This window comes from Rhinatrema bivittatum, chromosome 13, assembly GCF_901001135.1.
Source record: "Rhinatrema bivittatum chromosome 13, aRhiBiv1.1, whole genome shotgun sequence".
Taxonomy (NCBI): Eukaryota; Metazoa; Chordata; class Amphibia; order Gymnophiona; family Rhinatrematidae; genus Rhinatrema; species Rhinatrema bivittatum.
Genome location: NC_042627.1, coordinates 70756410 through 70777668, shown reverse-complemented (window position 1 = coordinate 70777668; position 21259 = coordinate 70756410). Strand labels below are relative to the sequence as shown.

The 21259-nt window shown below is 40.4% G+C and overlaps 1 protein-coding gene across 5 annotated transcripts in view; it reads left to right on the top strand.

Annotated features, from left to right (window-relative positions):
- AGBL1 (ATP/GTP binding protein like 1) overlaps window positions 1–21259 on the top strand; it is a 712193-nt gene that overhangs the window by 290258 nt on the left and 400676 nt on the right. For all 5 annotated transcript variants that reach the window (XM_029574654.1, XM_029574650.1, XM_029574652.1 and 2 more), the window contains one exon: window positions 14608–14771. In XM_029574654.1, the coding sequence (XP_029430514.1) occupies window positions 14608–14771 (164 nt within the window). The remainder of the gene's footprint in view (window positions 1–14607; window positions 14772–21259) is intronic.

The following is a 21259-nucleotide window of genomic DNA, read 5'->3' as shown; positions in this document are numbered from 1 at the left end:
TTGAGAAAAGATGGATATTTCAAAGTTTTCTGTTGAGGAAGTCAGGTGGATCTGGAAAAAATCTGCATTCAACTTACCCATTTGTCATCGGTTGATCAAACCAGGTGACAAACCTTTTCAAAATAAATTTTACACATGGTAATCAAAGTTCGAAGGGCTGAGAACATCAGTTTAGAGGAGTAATCTGGCCAAGCAAGGAGGGATGTAGGCCACTCTTAGTTTTTGGGTATTTGCCAGGTTCTTATGGCCTGGATTGGCCACTGTTGGAAACAGAATGCTGGGCTTGATGGACCCTTGATCTGACCCAGTATGGCATGTTCTTATGTTCTCCTTCCATTGCTGGCCTACCAGTCTGGCAGGGGGAATTCTGGGAGAGGCGCCACTTTGATCTTAGGGGTGAAAGGTTATATCATCTTTAGGGGGTAGAAGGGGACCCTGCTTTGGGGCTTAAAGCTAACCTGTCCATTTTCTTTGGCCTGGTTAGCAAGGGAAAACATTTTTTTTTAAATATATATATATAAATGTAGAGCATGTATGCTTAAAGAGCCATGCTGTCCATGAAGCAGCCCTTTAAACATGCACTCTGCATAGAAAATCTTAGTATATTGGGCAATAAAGACTGATGTATTGTGCATATTTACAAATTGCCCTAAAATTGGATGGTATGAGGCCCATGTTCAGTGCATTCCTGAGCCTTGGTTTGCCACTTAACTAGACAAACATTGGGATTTAAAAATGTTGTCAGCCGATAACCCTTGAAATAGCCGGATAACTGTTATCCAGATAAAACCTTATCCTGCTCTATGCCATAGGTTGTCTGGGGTGCTTCAGGGTGGCGTGCCATTATCTTTCCAAGATAGCCAGCTAACCCCAATTTTCAGCAATATCTAGTAGAAGAGCTGCCCTAAAGTTGGTCAAATAAACGTATCTGGATTCCTTTAAGATAGCTTGGTATATTCAGTAGTAGGAATGTGCTTGCATTTGAAATGACAAACATAATGTTAATGACGTTATCTATATTAGTTCATATTTTTTCTAAATGAAATGACAAAACTCCCCCACAAAATTTATACTTTTTTCTTTTTTTTTTTTCATTTTTAGTGCACAGGAGTTCAAAATAGTTTATGCCAACTAAAAACAGTACACACTAAGTCTATTTTAAAAGGAGCGCGCGCCCGTCCATGTGCGCACAGTTCCCGGTGCGCACACATGGACAAGGTTGTCTTATAACACGCGTGTGTTGTAAAATGCAATATCCGCGCACACATTCATGGCAGATTTTAACATCCATGCTCGCATGTGCAGGCGGATGGCCTCCGCTGTGAATGGAGGGAGAAAATTTTAAAAGCCCAAGCGTGGCAACGGAGCAAGATTTCCCCAGCTCCAATTAAGGAGCAGACTGGGAGGCAACTCCCTTGTACTGCTATCTAACCTTCCTACCTTTTCTCCTCCCCTCTCCTCTCCTCTCCTCCCCTCCCCCTAACCCCTTCCTAACTACTTACTTTTTTGTTGTTAGATTCCTTACTGCTCCTCTGGAACAGAAGTAATTCCATGTGGCTGCCGGCACGCGCTTCCCTGGTACAGTGGTTTCTAGCCCACTGCTCTAACCACTAGGCTAGTCCTCCACTCTATATGAATTATAGTTCATATAAATGGTAATTTTATTTATTTATTTATTTATTTATGTATTTGTGGTTTTTATATACCGGACTTCGAAGGATAACATCAGTTCGGTTTACATTATAACTTCAAACTGAGCAAAACAGAGGCTTTACATAGAACTTATAGGAAAACAGTGAATAAAACAAAATTAAATAAACTATATAATATAATCTTATATAAACTATATAATAAAAATTATAATATATATAACTATATATAATATATATATATAATATATAACTATATATAACTATATAATATAATCTTATATAAACTATATATATATATATATATATATATATATATATATATATATATATAAACTATATAATATAATCTTAAACCAAACACTTATTTTTCCCAATCAGTTTTAGTAAATAACTAGATTTTTTTTTCCATGGTGAAAGGCTAACTAACATGCATGAAAGATTTTATTAATTTCTTTCCCAGATATTATGATTATCGTTGGAGTATTATAAAAGAAAAATAACAGTGGAAACATTTCAGGAAGATGGTTTCCTCTTTGAAATGGATCATAAAATAATATGAGCCCTCTCCTTTCTGGGAAACGAAAGGTGCTACAAATTAGCAGAGCACATGCTGAGATGTGGGGCGGGGGGAGTGCTGCAAAGCTGTCTGAAGGATCTGCTCCCCCATTCCCCCCCCCCCCACCCCCACCCAGAGCAAGGAAACTGAAACTGAAACCTTCTTAACCATGGTCATGAATGAAGGAGCTGGAATCTCTAACGATACTAATGACAGAGAATCCTGGTGCAACTAAAATTAAAACACAGGATGCTTCCCTTACAGCACAGTTGTCTTTTTTTTTTTTGTTCAAAAGAGAGTGGATGAACCGAAGAGAGGCATTGCCTGTTAGAGGAAAGCATGATACACTTGCAGGACAAAGACAAAGTCATGGCAGTGCATGACAAGAACTTTGAATATGCGAATAATTGAAAGGCATACGGGTGAAGTCCCAGCATTAACACAGCTGTTAGAATGGAAAACCCAAATGGTGACCAGTGTCTATACCATGGAACTAGTCATTCACCCATGAGAAATACCGAGAAGAACACAATAGATCTCACACTAATTCCAAATGTTTGGAGCTAATGACTTTCCTATAAATGGAGACGCCGACTGCACTTATGATTTGAAGTGACTGGCTTCTTAGTGGAATGCGTCTGAGTTTATAATCATAGGTCACCTTTAACAATTTTTAAATTTTTGTTCTGCATGTAAAAAAACTTCTTATTGTGAGAAAGTAGGATAAACTTCTTCAAATATAGCCCAGTAGCCTGACACTGTAGCAGTATTTCGACATTCAAAATGGCAGTCTACAAATCTCGTTGAAACACTGCTGAAAGGGAAGCTGCTGGTAGTAGCCTGTGGACACACTCTACCACTCAAACAGGTCGATACAGCAAGGCCGTGTTAGAAAGAGTGCGGCAGTGCCGGGCGCACCCTCGTTCCCCGCACGCACAGTCCTGCTCACATACCACTCGATACTCTATTTAAATTGCTTGCAAATGCAAGCCGCGTCTGCAAAGTGTTGTCTATGTCATATGGGCGACGGTAGTGAGGACAAAGGTAGCACCGGCGCCATTTTGAAGATTGGCAATACGGCCCGCGTGCAGGAGGTTGCTCCCGGACCCCCGCTGGACTTTTGGCAAGTCTTGTGGGGGTCAGGAGGCCCCCCCAAGCTGGCCAAAAGTCCCTGGGGGTCCAGTGGGGGTCCGGGGGCGATCTCCTGCACGCGTGATGTCGGGAGCCAGGAACCAAAATGGCGCCGGCGCTACCTTTGCCCTGTCACATTATAAGGGCAAAGGGCCACCGGCGCCATTTCTCTTAACGCAGTCGTGGCCAGAGAGAGGGAGATCGCGCCGGGACCCCCCCCACTGGACCCCAGGTAATTTAAAACATTTTGGGGGAGTTCGGGAGGGTGGGGGATTTGTTTTAAAGGTTCGGGGTGGGTTTTAGGGTTGTTTTGGTATGCCGGTTTTCCCGCGCCCTATTTAATGATACAATACAAATGCCCCTGACGATAAATCGGGGGCATTTGTATTGTATCGTGCACTCTAACGATTTTGGACGATTTTAAAATTATCTGACGATAATTTTACTCGTTCAAAAATGATTCACATCCCAATTATATTGTAATTCAGTTTACTCATAGCTTTCTGAGGACCAAACCCACACCCAACGTGATTTACAACAGGCCTAATACTAAATGGTTTCAGAATCTTTTTTTTGCAGGATTATCTATTTGGCACCACAGCAGTGCATGTAAATATAATATATATGCATGTGATATTTTTACCTCAAAAGACTATATTTTGTCCTTTTTTTTTTTTTTTTTATATACATTCATCATTTTTAATTGTGAGTCCCAGCTGGTATGAGAGTAGTACTGGCAGCCTTGGGCTCCTGCCACTGAGACCTGCCTTTCTCCTCCTTGTTTCAATCAGCTCTTTGAAGCCATGCAGTGCACATGGAAGGAGGAGGTATTTGTGATTTTTTAATGAATTTATCAAAATCTTTGGGGGGGGGGGGGGGGGGGGAGGTGCCCTGGATCTTTTACGTACCTAGCAGTGCCTCTGGAGTGTAATACGCTTGGCATAAAAATATGAAGCTGATGCAAGTGAAAAATATACTGAAAATGTAAGGACTTCGGGGAAAGCTGTAGAGCATTGTGGGCCAGTCTTGCTTGCAGCCCTGGGGGTTATGTTGTACCCTTTTCTGAGAGTTTCTATTTGCCTAAGGGAGATCCAGAATGGTGGGGGTGAACAAACCCGCAAAGAGACGAGTGTCTTTGAAATCATGTTGCGCTACTACAGGCCATTGAAAAGGAAAGCAGCGGAAATGTTTCCGACCACACAATGCGAGTTGAAAAGGTCAGCTAGAAAGATATCTAAGCTGTCCTTGCTCTGAATTCCCTTTGTTTTTAATGTGATCAGAAGACCAAATGAATATCCTTCAAGTAACCATTGTATTTGCACTGTGAAGATCAAAGGAAAAGAGGTGGCTAGATAGATGAAAATCTTTACTACATATAATAATCTTTTAGACTCTGGCCTGTGGAGAGAAAGTTTACTTTCTTAGCCCTTTTTACAATAGTTTCAGCTCTAAAAATAAAATATTATGGGGGTTAATCCTGAGGTTGCACATACCTCTTTAGGTGACACAATCTACTGTCTGGCATTGATCTGCCACTTGTGTACACGAGCAGCAGGTGTTGAATGCTTTTCTGAGATGAGGTTTGAGGAAACCAAATAGTTTTCTGCAGATAAGTCATATAGGATTCCGGCAGGAGATGCTAGGCTGTTGTTTTTAAATGTAGTAACTCAGATTTTACTGACAAATGTATTGTATGAGAGATTGAGGGTACAAAAGATTGAAATCTCTTTTGTTACAGGTGGTAGACATGTGCTAAGAGCATAATTCTACTTCTTGGGTGGCCTGATCCAGTTTGCCTGGAACAGTCCTGATGACTGTTACACATCTTGGTGAATGCTACCAGCTTTCAATCACTGATTTTTTTCAGCGTGCTGTAGTATTCTGTTTACTTTTTCGAAAAGTACAAAACCAGGGGAAACAATGAAGTTACTAGGTAATACATTTAAAACTAAGAAGAGAAAATATTTCTTTACTGAATGCATAATTAAGTTCTGGAATTCATTGCCAGAGGATGTGGTGAAAGTTTTATAAGTGTAGTTGCATTAAAAAAAAAAAAAGGGTTGGACAAGTTCCTAGAGGAAAAATCCATTAACTATCATTAAGGTAGAGTTGCAGAAATCCACTGCTTTTTCTGGGATAAGCAGCTTGGAATCTCTCTATCTCTTGGGATCCTGCCAGGTACTTGTGACCTGGCTTGGCCACTGTTGGAAACAAGATACTGGACTTGATGGACCTTTAGTCTGACCCAGGGTGGCAAGACTTATGTTCTTATCTTCTGCTTTTTGCTGATGGCTGATCTAGAATTTAAAGGAGATGGGAGAATTAAGAGCAGAAGCAGAGATAAATTACGGGACAGAATTTGTCATTTTCTAGCAGAATCTAGCTCTGTAATGTGATGCCATCCAGCTGACTATGAACCTGAGGACCAGTCTTAGACCTGGAGTGCTGACCAGTTAACCTTGATATGTCTACATTTCTAACATTTGTGTCCATGTAAAACATAGGAATACAGTTGTCATTCTGGATACATGAATCAGATGTAGTAGTTCTGTGATTGAATACTTTCACATATTTTATATTCTTTATTTCAAATTTAGCACAAGTACAAAACTTGATCAAGAAATGCAGACTAAAGAGAAACATTTCTCCAATGTCTTTGCGAGCACTATGTATGGGGAGATCTAATTAGATTCCGAGCTTAAACCTTAAAAAAATATTTTAAATATATAATCAAACTAACATTGAGAAGAGCCATATCTGTTTGCTAGCTAATCCATAAATGAATAGAAACACATTATCCTCCCTGTTGTTTCTTACAATTTAATAAAAAAAACAAAGCTGGGAAAGCTCAAAATAAAAAAAAAAAAAACCAACACACACATTTCATATTATTCAATACCAGAATGCATTTACAAGAAAAATATATGAGTATCTGTGTGCTTAAAGCCAAGGCTTCATGGTACATTGCCCACATTTTCTTCCTACAACCCTGCCTAGTTTTTGAAAGATCTTGAAATAGCCAGACTTTTTGGCTATGAAATAAATTTGGCCTATTCCAAAAAAGAAAAAAAGCTTCAAAATAGAATCCCTATCCTGAGGGAAAACAAAAAATAACATGAAGTGTCCCTCTGCCTGTTTCTTCTCTATTACTGGATTTTCTCAAAATACCAGTGATCTCCAGATGTCAACAGTAAGGTGCATGTCGTCAAGAGAAGCCTCTTCACCAAATCTCCCACCTTCTTGCCCAGTAGTCGGAAAAAAGCTTTACTTATAGGTGGGAGGGCCTCAGACAGGACATGAAAAATCTGCAGGAGATATTCCATAAACATTCCAGCAGAAAAATTAATAACAAAAATATTCAGATGTAAAGCATAATTCTCCAGATTCTCAGATTCATTCTGTGCAGCAGAAACTTGACTAATATATTGCAAACAATCAAAATTATCTATATGGGTGTTAAGGGTCACTTCACTAGTTGGCATTTCCTTATGAATATCCACAGTCAAAGTTGCTAAAGATGTTACTACTTGTTCTAAAGGCACTAAAGCCTCCTACATGGAATCCAGAGTGGGTCTAGAAATGATTCCAGCAAGTGCTGTTGAAGCAACTCCCTCAACTGGGAGACCTATCCCATGTTTTCTCTGTCACTCGCATTGAGTCACTGGATTCTCCCACTGTTTCTCCTCCAGCCTGTCCTCCGTGTTTGTCAACATGGCAAGCTCCCACAAGAGGAAGCAGGAGTTTTCTTCCCAATGCCGCTCTAATCCAATGTTTCTTCCAGTATCATCAAGGGTGTCAATCACACTGCTAAGCGCTCTGCCACCTGGGGAAACAGGAACCGTCAAGGCACCTGGGCTGAGTGATGTCTCCATGATTGGCCATGAGCTGACTCAGTCGCTTACGACCAAAGACTCTCCAGTGGACGCTATTGCTGCTGCTTGTGCCAGAAAGCTGTTAATCTTCCCCTGCTGGTTAAGATTGATTCTGAGAGAAGCTGGAGGAAATCCTTATCTTCCATTTCCATTTAGCCATCAGTTCAAGGTAACAAAAAATGACAGCAAAAGGTTAGGGAAGATAATCTTGCAGGATAGAAGCGGTATGAATGCATATTCTCTCATCTACCTGCCATCTTGGATGTCCGAAATGGATTTTATTCATATTATCAAATTCTAAAGGGGTCAATTTTGCACACTATTTTGCCACTCCCAGATCCTGCTTATGATGCTTATTTTCTGAATAAAGTATATAATATGATAGTTAATGTTAGGTAATGTTTCAGTACAGCACCTAACTAGGCAGTTATTTATTTATTTATTTGTCATTCCATGTGAGAATCACTAATATGGGAAGGTTGAGAGTAGGAGGTAAGGTTTGGGACATATTTGGTCATCGGATTCTAGGGGCATGGGTGAACCAGATTATAGGGAGGGATGGAGAGTAAGGGGGTAAAGTTCAGGACATATTTTGGTCATCAAAGTCAGGGCGAGTTGGATGCACCAGTCAGACAGTAGGTACATTTGAATAGCCAAGTTTTCTGGCATAGAGTTCCAAAGCTTTGGGTCAGCAATTGATATCACACGTGTGTGCTATTTATTACACACTCTCGGTATGTTAACAATATTCTAACAGGGTTATCTTCTCAACTTCAGGAGCAAGCCTCAGATGCGCCACCTCTCTGCCCCTCTGCTCGATTACTCCCAACAAAATCTTTTACATCGAGAAATACAGTCCCTTCTAAATCAGAATGCCATACAAAAGCTAGCCCACTCACAATTCATTCAGGGCTATTACTCCAAATACTTCCTTATTCCTAAGAAGTCAGAGGGCCTGTAGCCCATCCTAGACTTCAAGAATCTCAACAAGCAACTTTGCCTGGAAAAATTCAAGATGACCTCCCTAGGCACCATCCTACCATTCATCCCACCATGGGACTGGATGTGCTCTGTAGACCTCAAGTATGCTTATGCTCACATACCTATGCAGCAGTCTTCTTGGCATATCCTCTGCTTCAAAGTGAGGGACAAGCGTTATCAATATAAGACACTCCATTTTGGCCTATCATTGGTCCCTAGAGTCTTCACAAAATGTCTAGCTGTGTCTCTCAGGACTGCGGACATTTCCTGACCTGGATGACAGGTTTATAACAGCCCCATCAAAAAAGTTCCTATACTCACAGTCTTAACCATTCATTCTCTAGAGGATCTAGGTTTTGTAATAAACTATGAAATGTTAAACTTACATCTGACCCAGATGATACAATTCATTGAAGCCCAAATAGACTCAATTTTATTCATGGCCTTCCTCCCAAACGACAGAGCCCAAAACTTCGGAATCTAGCAACAGTTGTCCAGTTACAGTCGAAGGCACCCGCACTTCTCATTCTCACCTTACTAGGCCATCTGGCAGTGATAACCCATGCAGTTCCCTTGACTCACCTCACATGAGGCAGCTGCAATGAGGTTTGAGAATGCAATGAAATCAGTTCCTTCAGTTTCTGTCTTCACAAGTGATCATAACCAACTTCATGAAATCATTTATCAAGTGGTGGCTATGCCCAGGAGTATTAGAATCAGGACTCTTGCTTCATCCACAACTATATCAGCATATATTCACCACAGATGCCTCCACACAGGGTTTATGGTCATTCCAAGAGTCACATTGTCAAATAAATCTGCTAAAGTTAAGAGCGATGCGTCACACCCTCAAGGTTTTCTGGCACAAGCTCCACGGTCAGTATATAAAGATCTATACCAACAATCAAGTCACAATGTATTACCTCAACAAATAAGGGGAAACGGGTTCTTGGATCCCCTGCAAGAAAACTCTAGCCAACTGGAACTGAGAAAAGGTCAACCACGAAAGCCTGCAAGCAGTCTATCTTCTGGAGATTGCAAAGACAGAAGCAGATAGACTCAGCATAGTTTTCTGACCACTCAAAAGGACTTTCTCAGACAGTAGCAGACCATTTCTTTCATCAATTGTGATGGCCTTGATAGACTTATTCCCACTATCTGAGCTATTACAGGGAAGCACCAGATGGTTTCCTAATTTCTTGGTTCCAGGGACTTCTATACATCTGCCCTCCAATTCCAAGAGCTGTGCAAAATGTATGTGAGACCAGGCCAAGATGATTTTTATAGCCCCAGCATGGCCCAGGTAACCATGGTATGCATATTGCATGCAACTTTCAGCAGGCCTCCCTGTAAAGTCTGGGAATGGATCCCTCCTTGCTCACTCAGGAGGGGGGATTGTTGCACCACTCCTTGCAGCCTGCTCTCAATCTCATGACTTAGAAACTGAATACTGAATGCTAGCACACTTCCATCTATCATCCAAGGTTGAAGACGTCTTAGTCTAGTCAAGGAAATCATCCACATGACATAACTATTCCTTTAAATGGGACTGCTATACCAGATAGTATGAAGGACACTCCTAGACCCATTTACATGTGAACCTCATCTATTGCTAGATTACCTCCACTACCTATTCAGCAGAGGCCTTGAAACCTCTTCCATTCATGTCCAACTAAGCGCGATAGCCACTTATCATGCCTCAGAGGAGGGAAATCTCATATCTCAACATCCACTCATCAGTCGATTCATGAAAGGACTTATGCACTTACAACCTCCCTTATAAAACACAGTCTTGCAGGGATTAATGGAAGCAGTAGCACCATTCAAACTCTTGGACAATGCTGAACTCAAGTTTCTCACATGGAAAGTCATCTTTTAGTGACAATCACTTTGGTAAGAAGACTAAGCTAACTGCAGGCTTTGGTGTAGGTAACTACAATTCTCCCATGACAAAGTAATCTTCTGAACCCATCCAAAGTTCTTCCCAAAGGTGGTCTCCGCATTTCACTTAAATCAGTCTATTACGCTTCCCACCTTCTTTCCAAAACTGCATAAGCATGAGCAGAAGAGGCAGTTACATTCGCTGGATTGCAAAAGAGCCTTGGCCTATTATAAACAATGGATGCACAGTCATAGACAATATTATCAGCTTTTCGTTTCATATGACCCAAATAGATTGGGGATATCAGTTCCAAAGAGAACTCTCTCTAATTGAATTACATCCTTCATACAACATTGTATGCGGCAAAATTCCTTACTCTGTCCCATCCTATAAAGGTGCACCAGATCAGAGTGATAGCAGCTTTGCTAGCGCATTTGGGAAATGTACCCATTGAGGACATCTGCAAAGCAGCCACATGATCATCCATCCACACATTGACATCTCACTACTGCCTAGATGAACTGGCAAAGTCATATGGCTCAATGGGAAGGGCAGTGTTACACCGTTTATCATCCAGGCAGATGCTGTCCACAGTGGCGTCTATAATTTTCACAGCCCTCAGCTTGGGACTCCCCATGCAGCACAGCTAATTCAGCCTGCTTATTGCTTACCGTAAATGTTGCTTTCCATAGATAGCAGAATGAATTAGCCATATGCTCCCACCCTTCCTCCCTGGACAGCATCGTTTTATGCCCTGGATATCTTTTTGACTGGATATGAACTGAGGAGACTTCTGGAAGGCTCGTTCACGCGGGAACTCCCACGAATGCCCAGTAGAGCAAAAACGCCTGAAGCTTTCTGAGGCTTTTCTGCCTAGCTCCGCCCTTACGACATCACCCATGCGGCATAGCTAATTCATCCTGCTATCTACGGAAAACACCGTTTACGGTAAGCAAAACTTTCTTTTACTGTCTTGCTTCATTTCTCCTTAGGAAACCAGAACCCTTTAAAAATGTGGAAGGATTCTTGGGGGGTTTTCACTTCAGAGTCTCCCTGCTTTTCTTAGGCTCCATCACTTAAATATTACGACCACAAGCTAAACCACTTTTAAGAAGGAAATGTCATTAAATTAAAGCACACTTTTTCATCAAGTAATTTTGGTCTTTCAAGAATTTGTGTTCTTAACTGGAATCCATGTTTGCAGTATGAATCCTCTTTAAAGTGGTTAGGTTATTGCATAAGTTACTGATTAGTAAACAGAAGAATCTGTCAAATTCCCAGCAATGTGTGGAAAGAATGGCTTAATTTGTAACAAATATAATAAAAGAAAATCTCTGAGCCATGACTTGGGCGTCTGACAGATCTTTTAGGATTGTGCATGCTAGTCCTGGTTTGCTCTGGAGTTTCCCAGAACTCATAGAATTCACCCTCTATAAAGCTGTACCTTAAAAATTCTTTTGTTTATTGAAAAGCTTATACTACCATTACTTTCTTATACAGGATATTGAAACTCTGATCTTTTGCTCTTCTGCAAACATTTTTTTTTTTTAGCTTTTATTTAGAAGTTAACATTTTGATGTGCAATCATTATGAGATATTTCCTACTTTTAAATGCCTTTTATTTTTCCCATTCACCAGCATCTGTTGATACGTATTGTATCTTTTTTCTTATGGTCAGTTATTGTCTTGGTACATTATCCCATTTGTGATATCCTGATCTCTGTGTAATCCTTCATTCTTAATTAAATGTTGCGAAACAATAGTTTGGAATGAAATCACTCTCATTTGATAAAACTTACTATGTCACTAGAGATTTTGTGCCAGGAAGTGCTATTCGAAATACTAAGCCCAGAAAGGAACTGCTCTAATTTTCTACAGTTTTAAAATCAGGGAATACTTTTTTTTTTCTTTTTAATGCAAAGCAAGGGCAACATCTTCAAATGTGCCTAGTCCAGTATTTATCTAAAGAAGAAAGGAAGGAAAAACTACTTATGTATGGATTTTCAAATGCTTTTCAAATTTGACAGTATGGAAAATGATCTTACCCTATTGTATTGAGGTCATTTTTAATAAGAGAGGTGCCAGGTCTGTGTTCAGGCTTCTCCCAAAGTTTACATCCGTATGAAAGTTCTTTTGTTCCCAGACAAACAGATGGATTGGATCACTGCTACTGTATTGTGCTTTCAGCCTCGGTTGAAAAGCACTAAAATCAAATCCCTCCTCCCATGTCTACTTCAAGGCTTTACTTCCATGGCTTACAGTAATACTTTTGTAAACATTTGGCCATATTGAGAATTTTCTGTCAGAGCGAGGGAGAGATGCAGTGAGAACATTTTGTACACTGGAGAGCCAATTTTCAAACTATGTGTGGAGTTTGCAGGGCCCACAGGTTCGTTGTGCTTTCAGGCCTGCAAGCTCATTTTCAAAAGGAAACTCTTCAAAGAGCGAGTGGGGCCAGAGAGAGAAAGAGCTGGGGCCGGATAATGTGCTGGACCTATGTTAGGGGAGGAGAGAGAGGGTGACAGGAGGGTGCTGGTGCTGGGCAGAGGGTGAAGAGAGAAGGGGTAAAAGAGCACAAGAGCTGGGGTGGGAGGTGTTATTTTGGGGTCGCTAAGCCTCCCATCATTTTTATTGTGGGGAGTTGGCTGGTGCTATGCTGAGGCTGAGGAGAGAGTCTGGTGAGGACGGAGTGGGTGGATTGAGAAACAGTTGGGAATAGGATGGTAGAATTGTGAGAGACCCTGGTGGAGATAAGGCAGATTGAGCAGGGTGGAAAAAAAAAATCACAACAGCATGTTTTTCGGTAGCTCACAACTTGGACGAAACACAGCGAGGGAATAAAAAAAAATGAAAAATAAATCATAGCACTGGCCAGGCATGCAAAAACGCTTTAAGGTTTCCTTTCCTCTACCATCTGCCTGAGGTCTTGGAGACGCTCTGGCCCCATCTCCCATTGAGTCCCTCAGGCTTGCCTCTTTCAGCGGCCAATGCAATAAAATATGCTCAGCGTAGTGCACAGGTTCATCTGACGTTGGATGCACGTTTTAGATGCGTTAGACTAACACCCGATTCAATAAGGGGATTAGCGCATCCAAAACGCACGCCCAAACAAATACGTAGCTCCACTAAGAGGAAGCTATTATGCTCTGGCAGCCCCTCCTATGAAGTGGTTATCTTCTCATTTCCTCCAGGGATCCAGGCTCAGCCCAGCACCTATTTCTTTAATGACGACTGGCTCGCACCTCCCCGCTTTTGCGCACTCCCGCTCTCAGGAAACGGTAGGGAATAAAGAGCTGAGCAGTTGGTATGGATGGGCAGAATAGATAGACCGTATGGTTTTTTTCCTGCTGTCATATTTCTATATACTGTAAGTTTAAAATAAAATGTATCCTCTTTTCTTGTGTCCCTGTGATATATTTTTTTGCCAAGTAATTGAATGGAAGGAATATTATTTTTTTGTTTTTTGTTTTTCAGTTCTTTGTCTAAAATATTATTTTGTTTCCTTTCCTGTACTGTTACTGAATTTCAGAGTAATTAGTGGTTCAGAATATGGTTCCACAAAGACTGTTTGCTGTACATATGCCAGTGAAATGAAGTGTTCTGGAAGAATCAATGACCCAATTTAAACAAGCAAAACGTGCATCACCACGCGATATTCTTCCTAGAATGAGATATGTGTGTACCTTACAAAAATGTGAAGTAGTGTGGTTTCTGTATGAGTCCATTTGAATGCATGGACATGAAGATCAATTAACAAAAGAACTGCAGAAGGTGATATCTTTTTGTTGGACTAACAATACATTCCTTGACTAGCAATTTGGGTTGATGATAAAATATAATATAAACGATAGCTCTAACTTCATAATTTTAGTCCCACAGTGATACAAGCCCTACATATTTTATTTGATTTTGATAACTGGTTTTTTTTGTTTAGTTTTGCTAGTCTCCCATATAAAGGCATCCTTCTGTTTAGGGAAGACTCTGACATGGTTATGTAGTTTAAAAACTAGAGCTTTATCATGTCCAATATTCTTCTAATTGCCTTATGATAATATAAAAAGATAAGAAATGCCATGCTGGTCTACGGAGCCCACTATCTTTTCTCCAGCAGTGGTCAGGCTGGGTCACCTGGAAGTACCCAGTACATCCTTAAAGTTTTATACTGTGAGCCGCCTTGAACTTTGTATACATTTCCGTAAAACAAATAAATAAATAAATGTTGCTCTCTGCAAGCATTCAAATGTAGAGAAATCAAAGTCTATCTGGTTAATAAATACATTTGTGGGCCCGTCCTCCAGAAACTTGTCCAAACCTTTTTTTTTATACTCTGTTATGGATATTTTGTGTCTCCTGCACATGACCGTTAGTACTGACACCAATATTGGTCTTGAGGGTAAATTGAAAGTCTGCTTTTGAATTGCATTCTTTACCCTCCCTTTTCTAACTGATGTATGGGGCTCAGATTTGAACTCCTAATAATAAAAATAAAATGGCTGTTCTATTCAAAAATGCATTTAACTTTTTTTCTGACAGGGCATTCAACTTGGAACCAAAGAGCTGGAAGAAATGGGAGCAAAATTCTGCCTTGGCCTTTTCATGCTGCAGATGAAATCTCTAAAATATAACAGCAGACTGACGCCACAGTTAGAGGCCTTTCTGGATCTAGAGGAAGATACCTGGTTGCCTGATAATCTATGGTAAGAACCAACAGTCATTCGGTTAATCTTGGTATAGCATCCGTCTGAACCAATTAACATTCAAATCAACGGTGTTCTGGCATATCATCATCATAACAGTGATTTATTCAGGCTTCTCTAAAAGCTATTGTCAAGGATCTTTTTTTTTTTTCTTTCTAACGCCATGGCAGTCATGGTGCAATATAAGGGGCTTCTGTAGATTTCTATGGCATCATGATTTGGCCAGGGTGTTTAGTAATTCCTTGATGAAGACTTATTTTGTAATGAATTGTGGCAGTTCGCAGTTGCGTTTTAAAAGCTGGCTGAATGTTGTACTAAAAAAATCAACAACAGACATTTATTATCTGATTCTATGGATTGCATTGATGCTGCCTTATATATATATATATATATATATATATATATATATATATATATACTATTTTTAATTATTATGGATTGTAATAGACTTACTTTTTGGGTTCTTGCCAGGTTCTTATGGCCTGGATTGGCCACTGTTGGACACAGGATGCTGGGCTTGATGGACCCTTGGTCTGACCCAGTATGGCATGTGCTTATGTTCTTATGTATTTAGTGTTTTATGGATTACTATTTATTGGTTGTTTTATATTTTAGATGATGTGCTGTATGTAGATTATGTTCAGCGCCTTCAGCTGTTTTCAGATCATTGATAAATAAGTAAACATTTTATATTTTAGGGCCTATAAATACATGGGTCTCAATCTCAAAAGTAAGGGGAAGACTGTTGCGTACTTTTCTTAGTTATTTTCCTAATTATATTTTGCTAGATGTGCAATTCTGCATTCACATAGGTAGATCCATTAATAAATATTAGTACTCATAAGATTCAGATAAATATACAAGTCAGCCAATTAATAAGGTATTTGTTGATTTTTGAAGACAAGAGTCCCATGGTATGTACTGTAGGATGAAAAAAGAAACCTGTGGTCTATTTAGTTATAATATTTAAATATTAAAAGAAATAGTTTGGTTTGGTCAATGATGCTGCCTATGATAGCATTTCCCTCTCACCAGCCCCGCCGCTGAGAATCTCCCCCTCCGCGCTGCAACAGATTCATCCTTCAGGCTTCTCGTCTCTCCTTTGGCAGCTGCTTACTGAGGCTCCCATGTTCTGCAGCACTGCACTTCTGCTTTTGTTCAGGGCTGGGGATCCTGCCGGGAATTGCTTCTAATGGGCAGGGCCTGCTTCGGACACATTCGCAGCATCAGACAGCAGGCACTTTGGCTGGTTGGTGGATGAGAAGGTAGCAAGCGCCTTCACCAGCAGGGGGCAGGATTTGAAACGAGGCATGCGCTCTGTCCCACACTGGCTTCCAGCAGTGGCTGGAGGTCTTGAAACACTGCATCTACAGCTTTGTGGCAGCTTTTTTTTATTCAGCCTAAATATTAGGGTGAATATTGATTTAAACCTGGACAAGTTATCTGCTTGACTTTAGTTGGATAACTTGTCCACTAAATATTGGCCTCAGAAAGTACTGCAGATAGCCCGTGAACAGAGATGGGCAAACCTCTGGGGGAATTTGCTCACAATTCAGTGAATCTGAAAAACATTCAGCAGATTTGTCAGATTTGAACATTTTTCAAAGAAAAGCACCCTTTCCAGCACGATCTGCTTCAGATCTTCAAAAAATTCCAAGACCAATTTCTTAGAATTGCTGTATCTGGCTCCAGTTATTTTTTATAGATTAATTTTGGATTTTGCCCAGCATCACAGGAGAATAAATGTGAGTTTCCTCAGGGAATTTGTGGAAAACCTGAAATTTCCATCAGACTGAAAGCTGACCTGAAATCTACCTGGTTTGGTTCAGTTTTTGAGTGATGAATGCCAGCTCATGGCTCTGGCCTGCGGAGATAATACCTTTTTGTATATTTCCTGCATCTCTGCAGGTCACGGATCATATGTTAATATCTGACACATTTCAAAGTAGTAGAGCGTTGGACCATTTAAGGGATAATATTCAAGCTGCCCAACTAGCCTGCAAGCTCATTTTAAAAGGGAATCTCCCCATTTCTGGTGCACAAGCTGTGGATGCATTGATGCAGTGGCAAAGTCCATGACAGAAAGTATGCACAATGGGGTAGATTTTATAAATTTACGCGCGCGCGTACTTTTGTTCGCGCACCAGGCGCGAACAAAAGTACGCTGGATTTTATAAGATACGCGCGTATCTTATAAAATCTGGGGTCGGCGTGCGCAAGGGGGTGCACATTTGTGCAACTTGCGCACGCCAAGCCCTGCGCGCGCTGCCCGTTTCCTCCGAGGCCGCTCCGAAATTGGAGCGGCCTCGGAGGGAACTTTCTTTCTACCCTCCCTTCCCTTCCCTTCCCTTCCCCTACCTAACCCACCCCCCCGGCCCTATCTAGACCCCCCCACACCTTTATCGGAGAAGTTACTACTGCCTCCGGGCAGTAGTAACTTACGCGCGCCGGCGAGGCAGGCCCCGACACAGGCCGCTGTGTCGGGGCACTCGGCCATGCCCCCTGACCGCCCACACGCCCCCCGGACACGCCCCCGATCCCTAACCACGCCCCGGCCACGCCCCGACCGCCCCTTTTTGCAAGCCCTGGGACTTACGCGCGTCCCGGAGCTTGCGCGTGCCGCCGAGCCTTTGCAAAATAGGCTCGGTGCGTGCAGGGGGTTTTGGGGTAGGTTTTCGGGGGGTATGCGCGTATCTTACGCGCATACCCCTTTGAAAATCTACCCCATTGATTTCAAAATGTAATCACTGCACATACGTTCACTCCCCTGACCTAACTTCACCTTTCTTTTAATAGAGGCAAAACGTACATGCACTGTCAAACAGCGTGCATAGTTTTACTCATACTGAGGTTTATTTTCAAAGGGGCTTTTTCATGTGTTTCAATATCTGCTGATCCACATAAAGAGATCAATATTTTATAAAATGGAAAATGATAAGTTATCAGGGTTATTCAGCACAATAGGTAGGCATCTCTGTGTGTGTGGACACATTACACCTGTGTAGAGAATTTAGTTCAAGATTTTGATTCCAGTTTATAAAGTGATGAACGGCTTAGCACCCATTGTTTCAATATGGTCTTAAAAATCTACCATCCTTCTCATTTGCTGTGCTCTTTTTTTCAAAGCTTCTTAGATGTTCTATCAGTTCGACTTATTAGGGCATCCGAGTTTCACGAACGCTTATTCAATGTTGCTGGCCCCTTGCTATGGAATGCACTCTCTGAGGAGTTGAAATCTTGCGTGCTCCATAGTTCGTTTTAGCTCTTATTTACATGAGCTTTCAGTGAGTAGGCTTGATATTATTTATCCACGATTAGTTTTTTAGTATATCTCTTTGACTGTATAGGCTTATTTATTTTTTCCTGCTTCATTGGCTAGTACAGTCTGTTACTTAGGGACTGTCTGCATGAGATATGCCAGCTACAATGCCAACAGTTTTGTTATGTCCTAAGTCCTGCTTTATTGTAATACTGATGAAACATGGTCGGGCTGGTATAGGAGCGGGAGCATTGTGTATTTTGATAGTCATGCTTTTTTTTTTGTTTATTTTTTAGTTGTATGCTCTGTGTTTTATTTTGATTGTGTACATTTATTGTGACCCGCCTAAAATTTATTTATTTATTTATTTATTTATTTATTTAAAACTTTTATATACCGGCGTTAGTGGGGACATCACACCGGTTCACATATTAAAGGCAGAGCAGGAAATTATATTATAACAGGGCAATGGAACTTGGGAGGGGTGAACGAGAGAAAAGCATAGAGGGATAGAGAACAAGCCGCAGGGGCATTAAACAAGAAGTAACAACATTTTACAGTATTAGTGGTATTATATACATGGAATTGTATACAGAATTAGTGGTATTATATACATCAGAGAATTAGGTATTATATACATCAGAAATAGTTAGGTGTAAGAAATGGGGGCATTTTTGGTTATTATTATTATTATTATTATTTGGTTATATAATTATTAAAATTATGGATAGAGCAGGCAATAAATAATTTAACTATTTCAGCACTAAGGTTTTTAGCCGGGGGACCCCAGCTGCACTAAATCCAGCTAAGTTCAATTTTGTCTGGCTAGATTTAGCTGAAAATCCCAACTGAAAACCCGGCTGGTTAAATTCAGCTGAAGATAACTGGCAGTAATTAACTCGCCTAGCAAGTTTTTGAGTATCTGCCTGTTAATTTTCATATCATGACCATAACAAATATTTACTGCTTGCCAGCATGAATGTAATTCCAATGCAAAGTAATGAAATGAATGGAAAAAAATAGGATGCTCAATAGAAATGAGTTAAAATTAGGCCCTAGATTTTATGGAAAACAATAAACAAACTTGATGGGCATGAAAACATCTTGTATAGATCTTAAATTAAGAAAATATCTCTTTGTACAGTGCTATAAAATGTAAGATTTTGAGTACCAGAAATATAATGTTAATTTACTGTTGGTTGCAAACCTCTCCCTCTGTAGAAACACTTAAGACCCATTAGCACCACCTGTTCCTGACAGCAGAGAGCATATTTACAGCTGTGTTTGTGATTTTTTTTAGTGTTTGTGGCAGGAAGGAAAGCAGAAAAGTGGAAATATTTTTGTGGCATAGTCATGCTTATTTGTACACATAAAGATATAAATAAAGCAATTACCATCTATGCCACATGCAGAAGTGTCATAAAGTGCCCCGCTCTGAGCATTCAGCATGCAATCTAAATGAGAGAGCTGGAGCCTGGCCAGACATCTTCAAAGAATAAATCAAATATGCTGTTTAAAAAAAACAAAACAAAAAAAAAAAAACCCTGAACTTCAGTAGGAATAGACAACTTTTTTCACTAAAATGAAGTTAGGCATATATTTTTTTTCTTTAGTTTTATAGCAAATTCATCTATAATGTATAAGGCAATTAGAAAAAGGAGCATCGCAGTACATCACATATTGCAGTACGATGCCATTCCTAGGGAGCTGGAACGGTGCAGGGAACACCTGGCTTCTTGTCGCTAACTGATTTGTGGAACAAATGGTGGAAAATCAAACTCTACCCATTCATTTTGTAAGATACAGGGGCTTTTGCACAAAAGCATATTACTGCTAAGGGTGGGAACTAGAACTATCACAGTGTTTTGTGTGCGTTTTGTCTCCTCGAAACCGAAACGTATCCTGCTTTAGCACACGCTGACACCACACATATATTATCTACATACCTACAAGGCTGCAACATGCACCTATAATAGATACAATATTTATTCTACCACAGAGCCCAGACCAATTATTTCTGGAGTGACAAGTGAGTTATGAAGTAATTACTTTCTTAGAGTGGTGAATTTAATATCCCTGAGTCAACCCCATTATTTATTCTATTTATACTGCAGTGGTTTTAGCTATAGTAGTTTTTTGGGGAAAAAGCATATGGCGCCCAGCAGGGATAGTAGCATAACCTGGAAAGTCCCCGTAACTAAACTCTTAAGTCAAGCCACGGAGCATCAAGCATTATACATTTAGCCCTTCTAGTTAATATTTGTACTATTTGAGGTAATTATTTAGAGGTCAATATTCAACGACATTTAGCCAGATAAGTTGTGAGTTAACATTTTAATCCCGGTACCGCTGCGGGCAGTAGCGCCAGAATTAACACCACCTTTTCAATGGGTGTTTCTGGGGCGATATGGTGCGGTGCGGCTGCACAATTTCACCTCCCCTGCCCCTTTTTTTTTTTTCGTGCGGCTCATCATTCTGCTATAAATATGTTAAATAGAGCAGAATGATGAATTTAGGCCTAAGTTAGCTGGATAACATTAGGAGTGCCTCAGAGCCGTCCTAAAGTTATCCAACCACGTTTGGCTGGATAATTTTGAATTTAGCCAGTTAAGTTGCCATACACTTAAAATATAAAATAAAATAAAAAGTCCCATACAGGCCTGCACCTGATTTCCCGAGTCCCAGCCAATATATACACAATGTGCCAGGCTGAGCCCCTCAAACATCCTCAAGTGTTATTTTGAAAATAAGTCTCGTGAGCCATGATGATCTCTCCCCACCCATTCCCCAGCCAGGTGACATTTTCTCAATGTAAAACCGATAACCTATTTATTCCCCACCTTCCTTACCTTCTACCCAGTACCTGAGGAAAGACCAATCTTGCTCCAGGATCACAGTACGGTTGTACCATTATCCCGGCAGTACCCAACATTGATCAGACAGCAGCACTGCCAGATAACTTTTAACCTAACTGCCTGTATTCAAATATAACCGCTTAGATTTATTTATTTAATAACCTTTGTAGACTGCTTTTCTGATTTAAATTAAATTGCTCAAAGCGGTGTACAATAATAAAATTCAAATATAAAAACAAGAAAACAGAAGAAATCCACATTCCACTCAGACAATTACAGTTGCTAGACACTATACAAATTGGACTTTTGCCATCCCTTGTTTCACACCATTAATCATGATCCAGGTCTTTAATTTCAATTTTAATATTTAATTA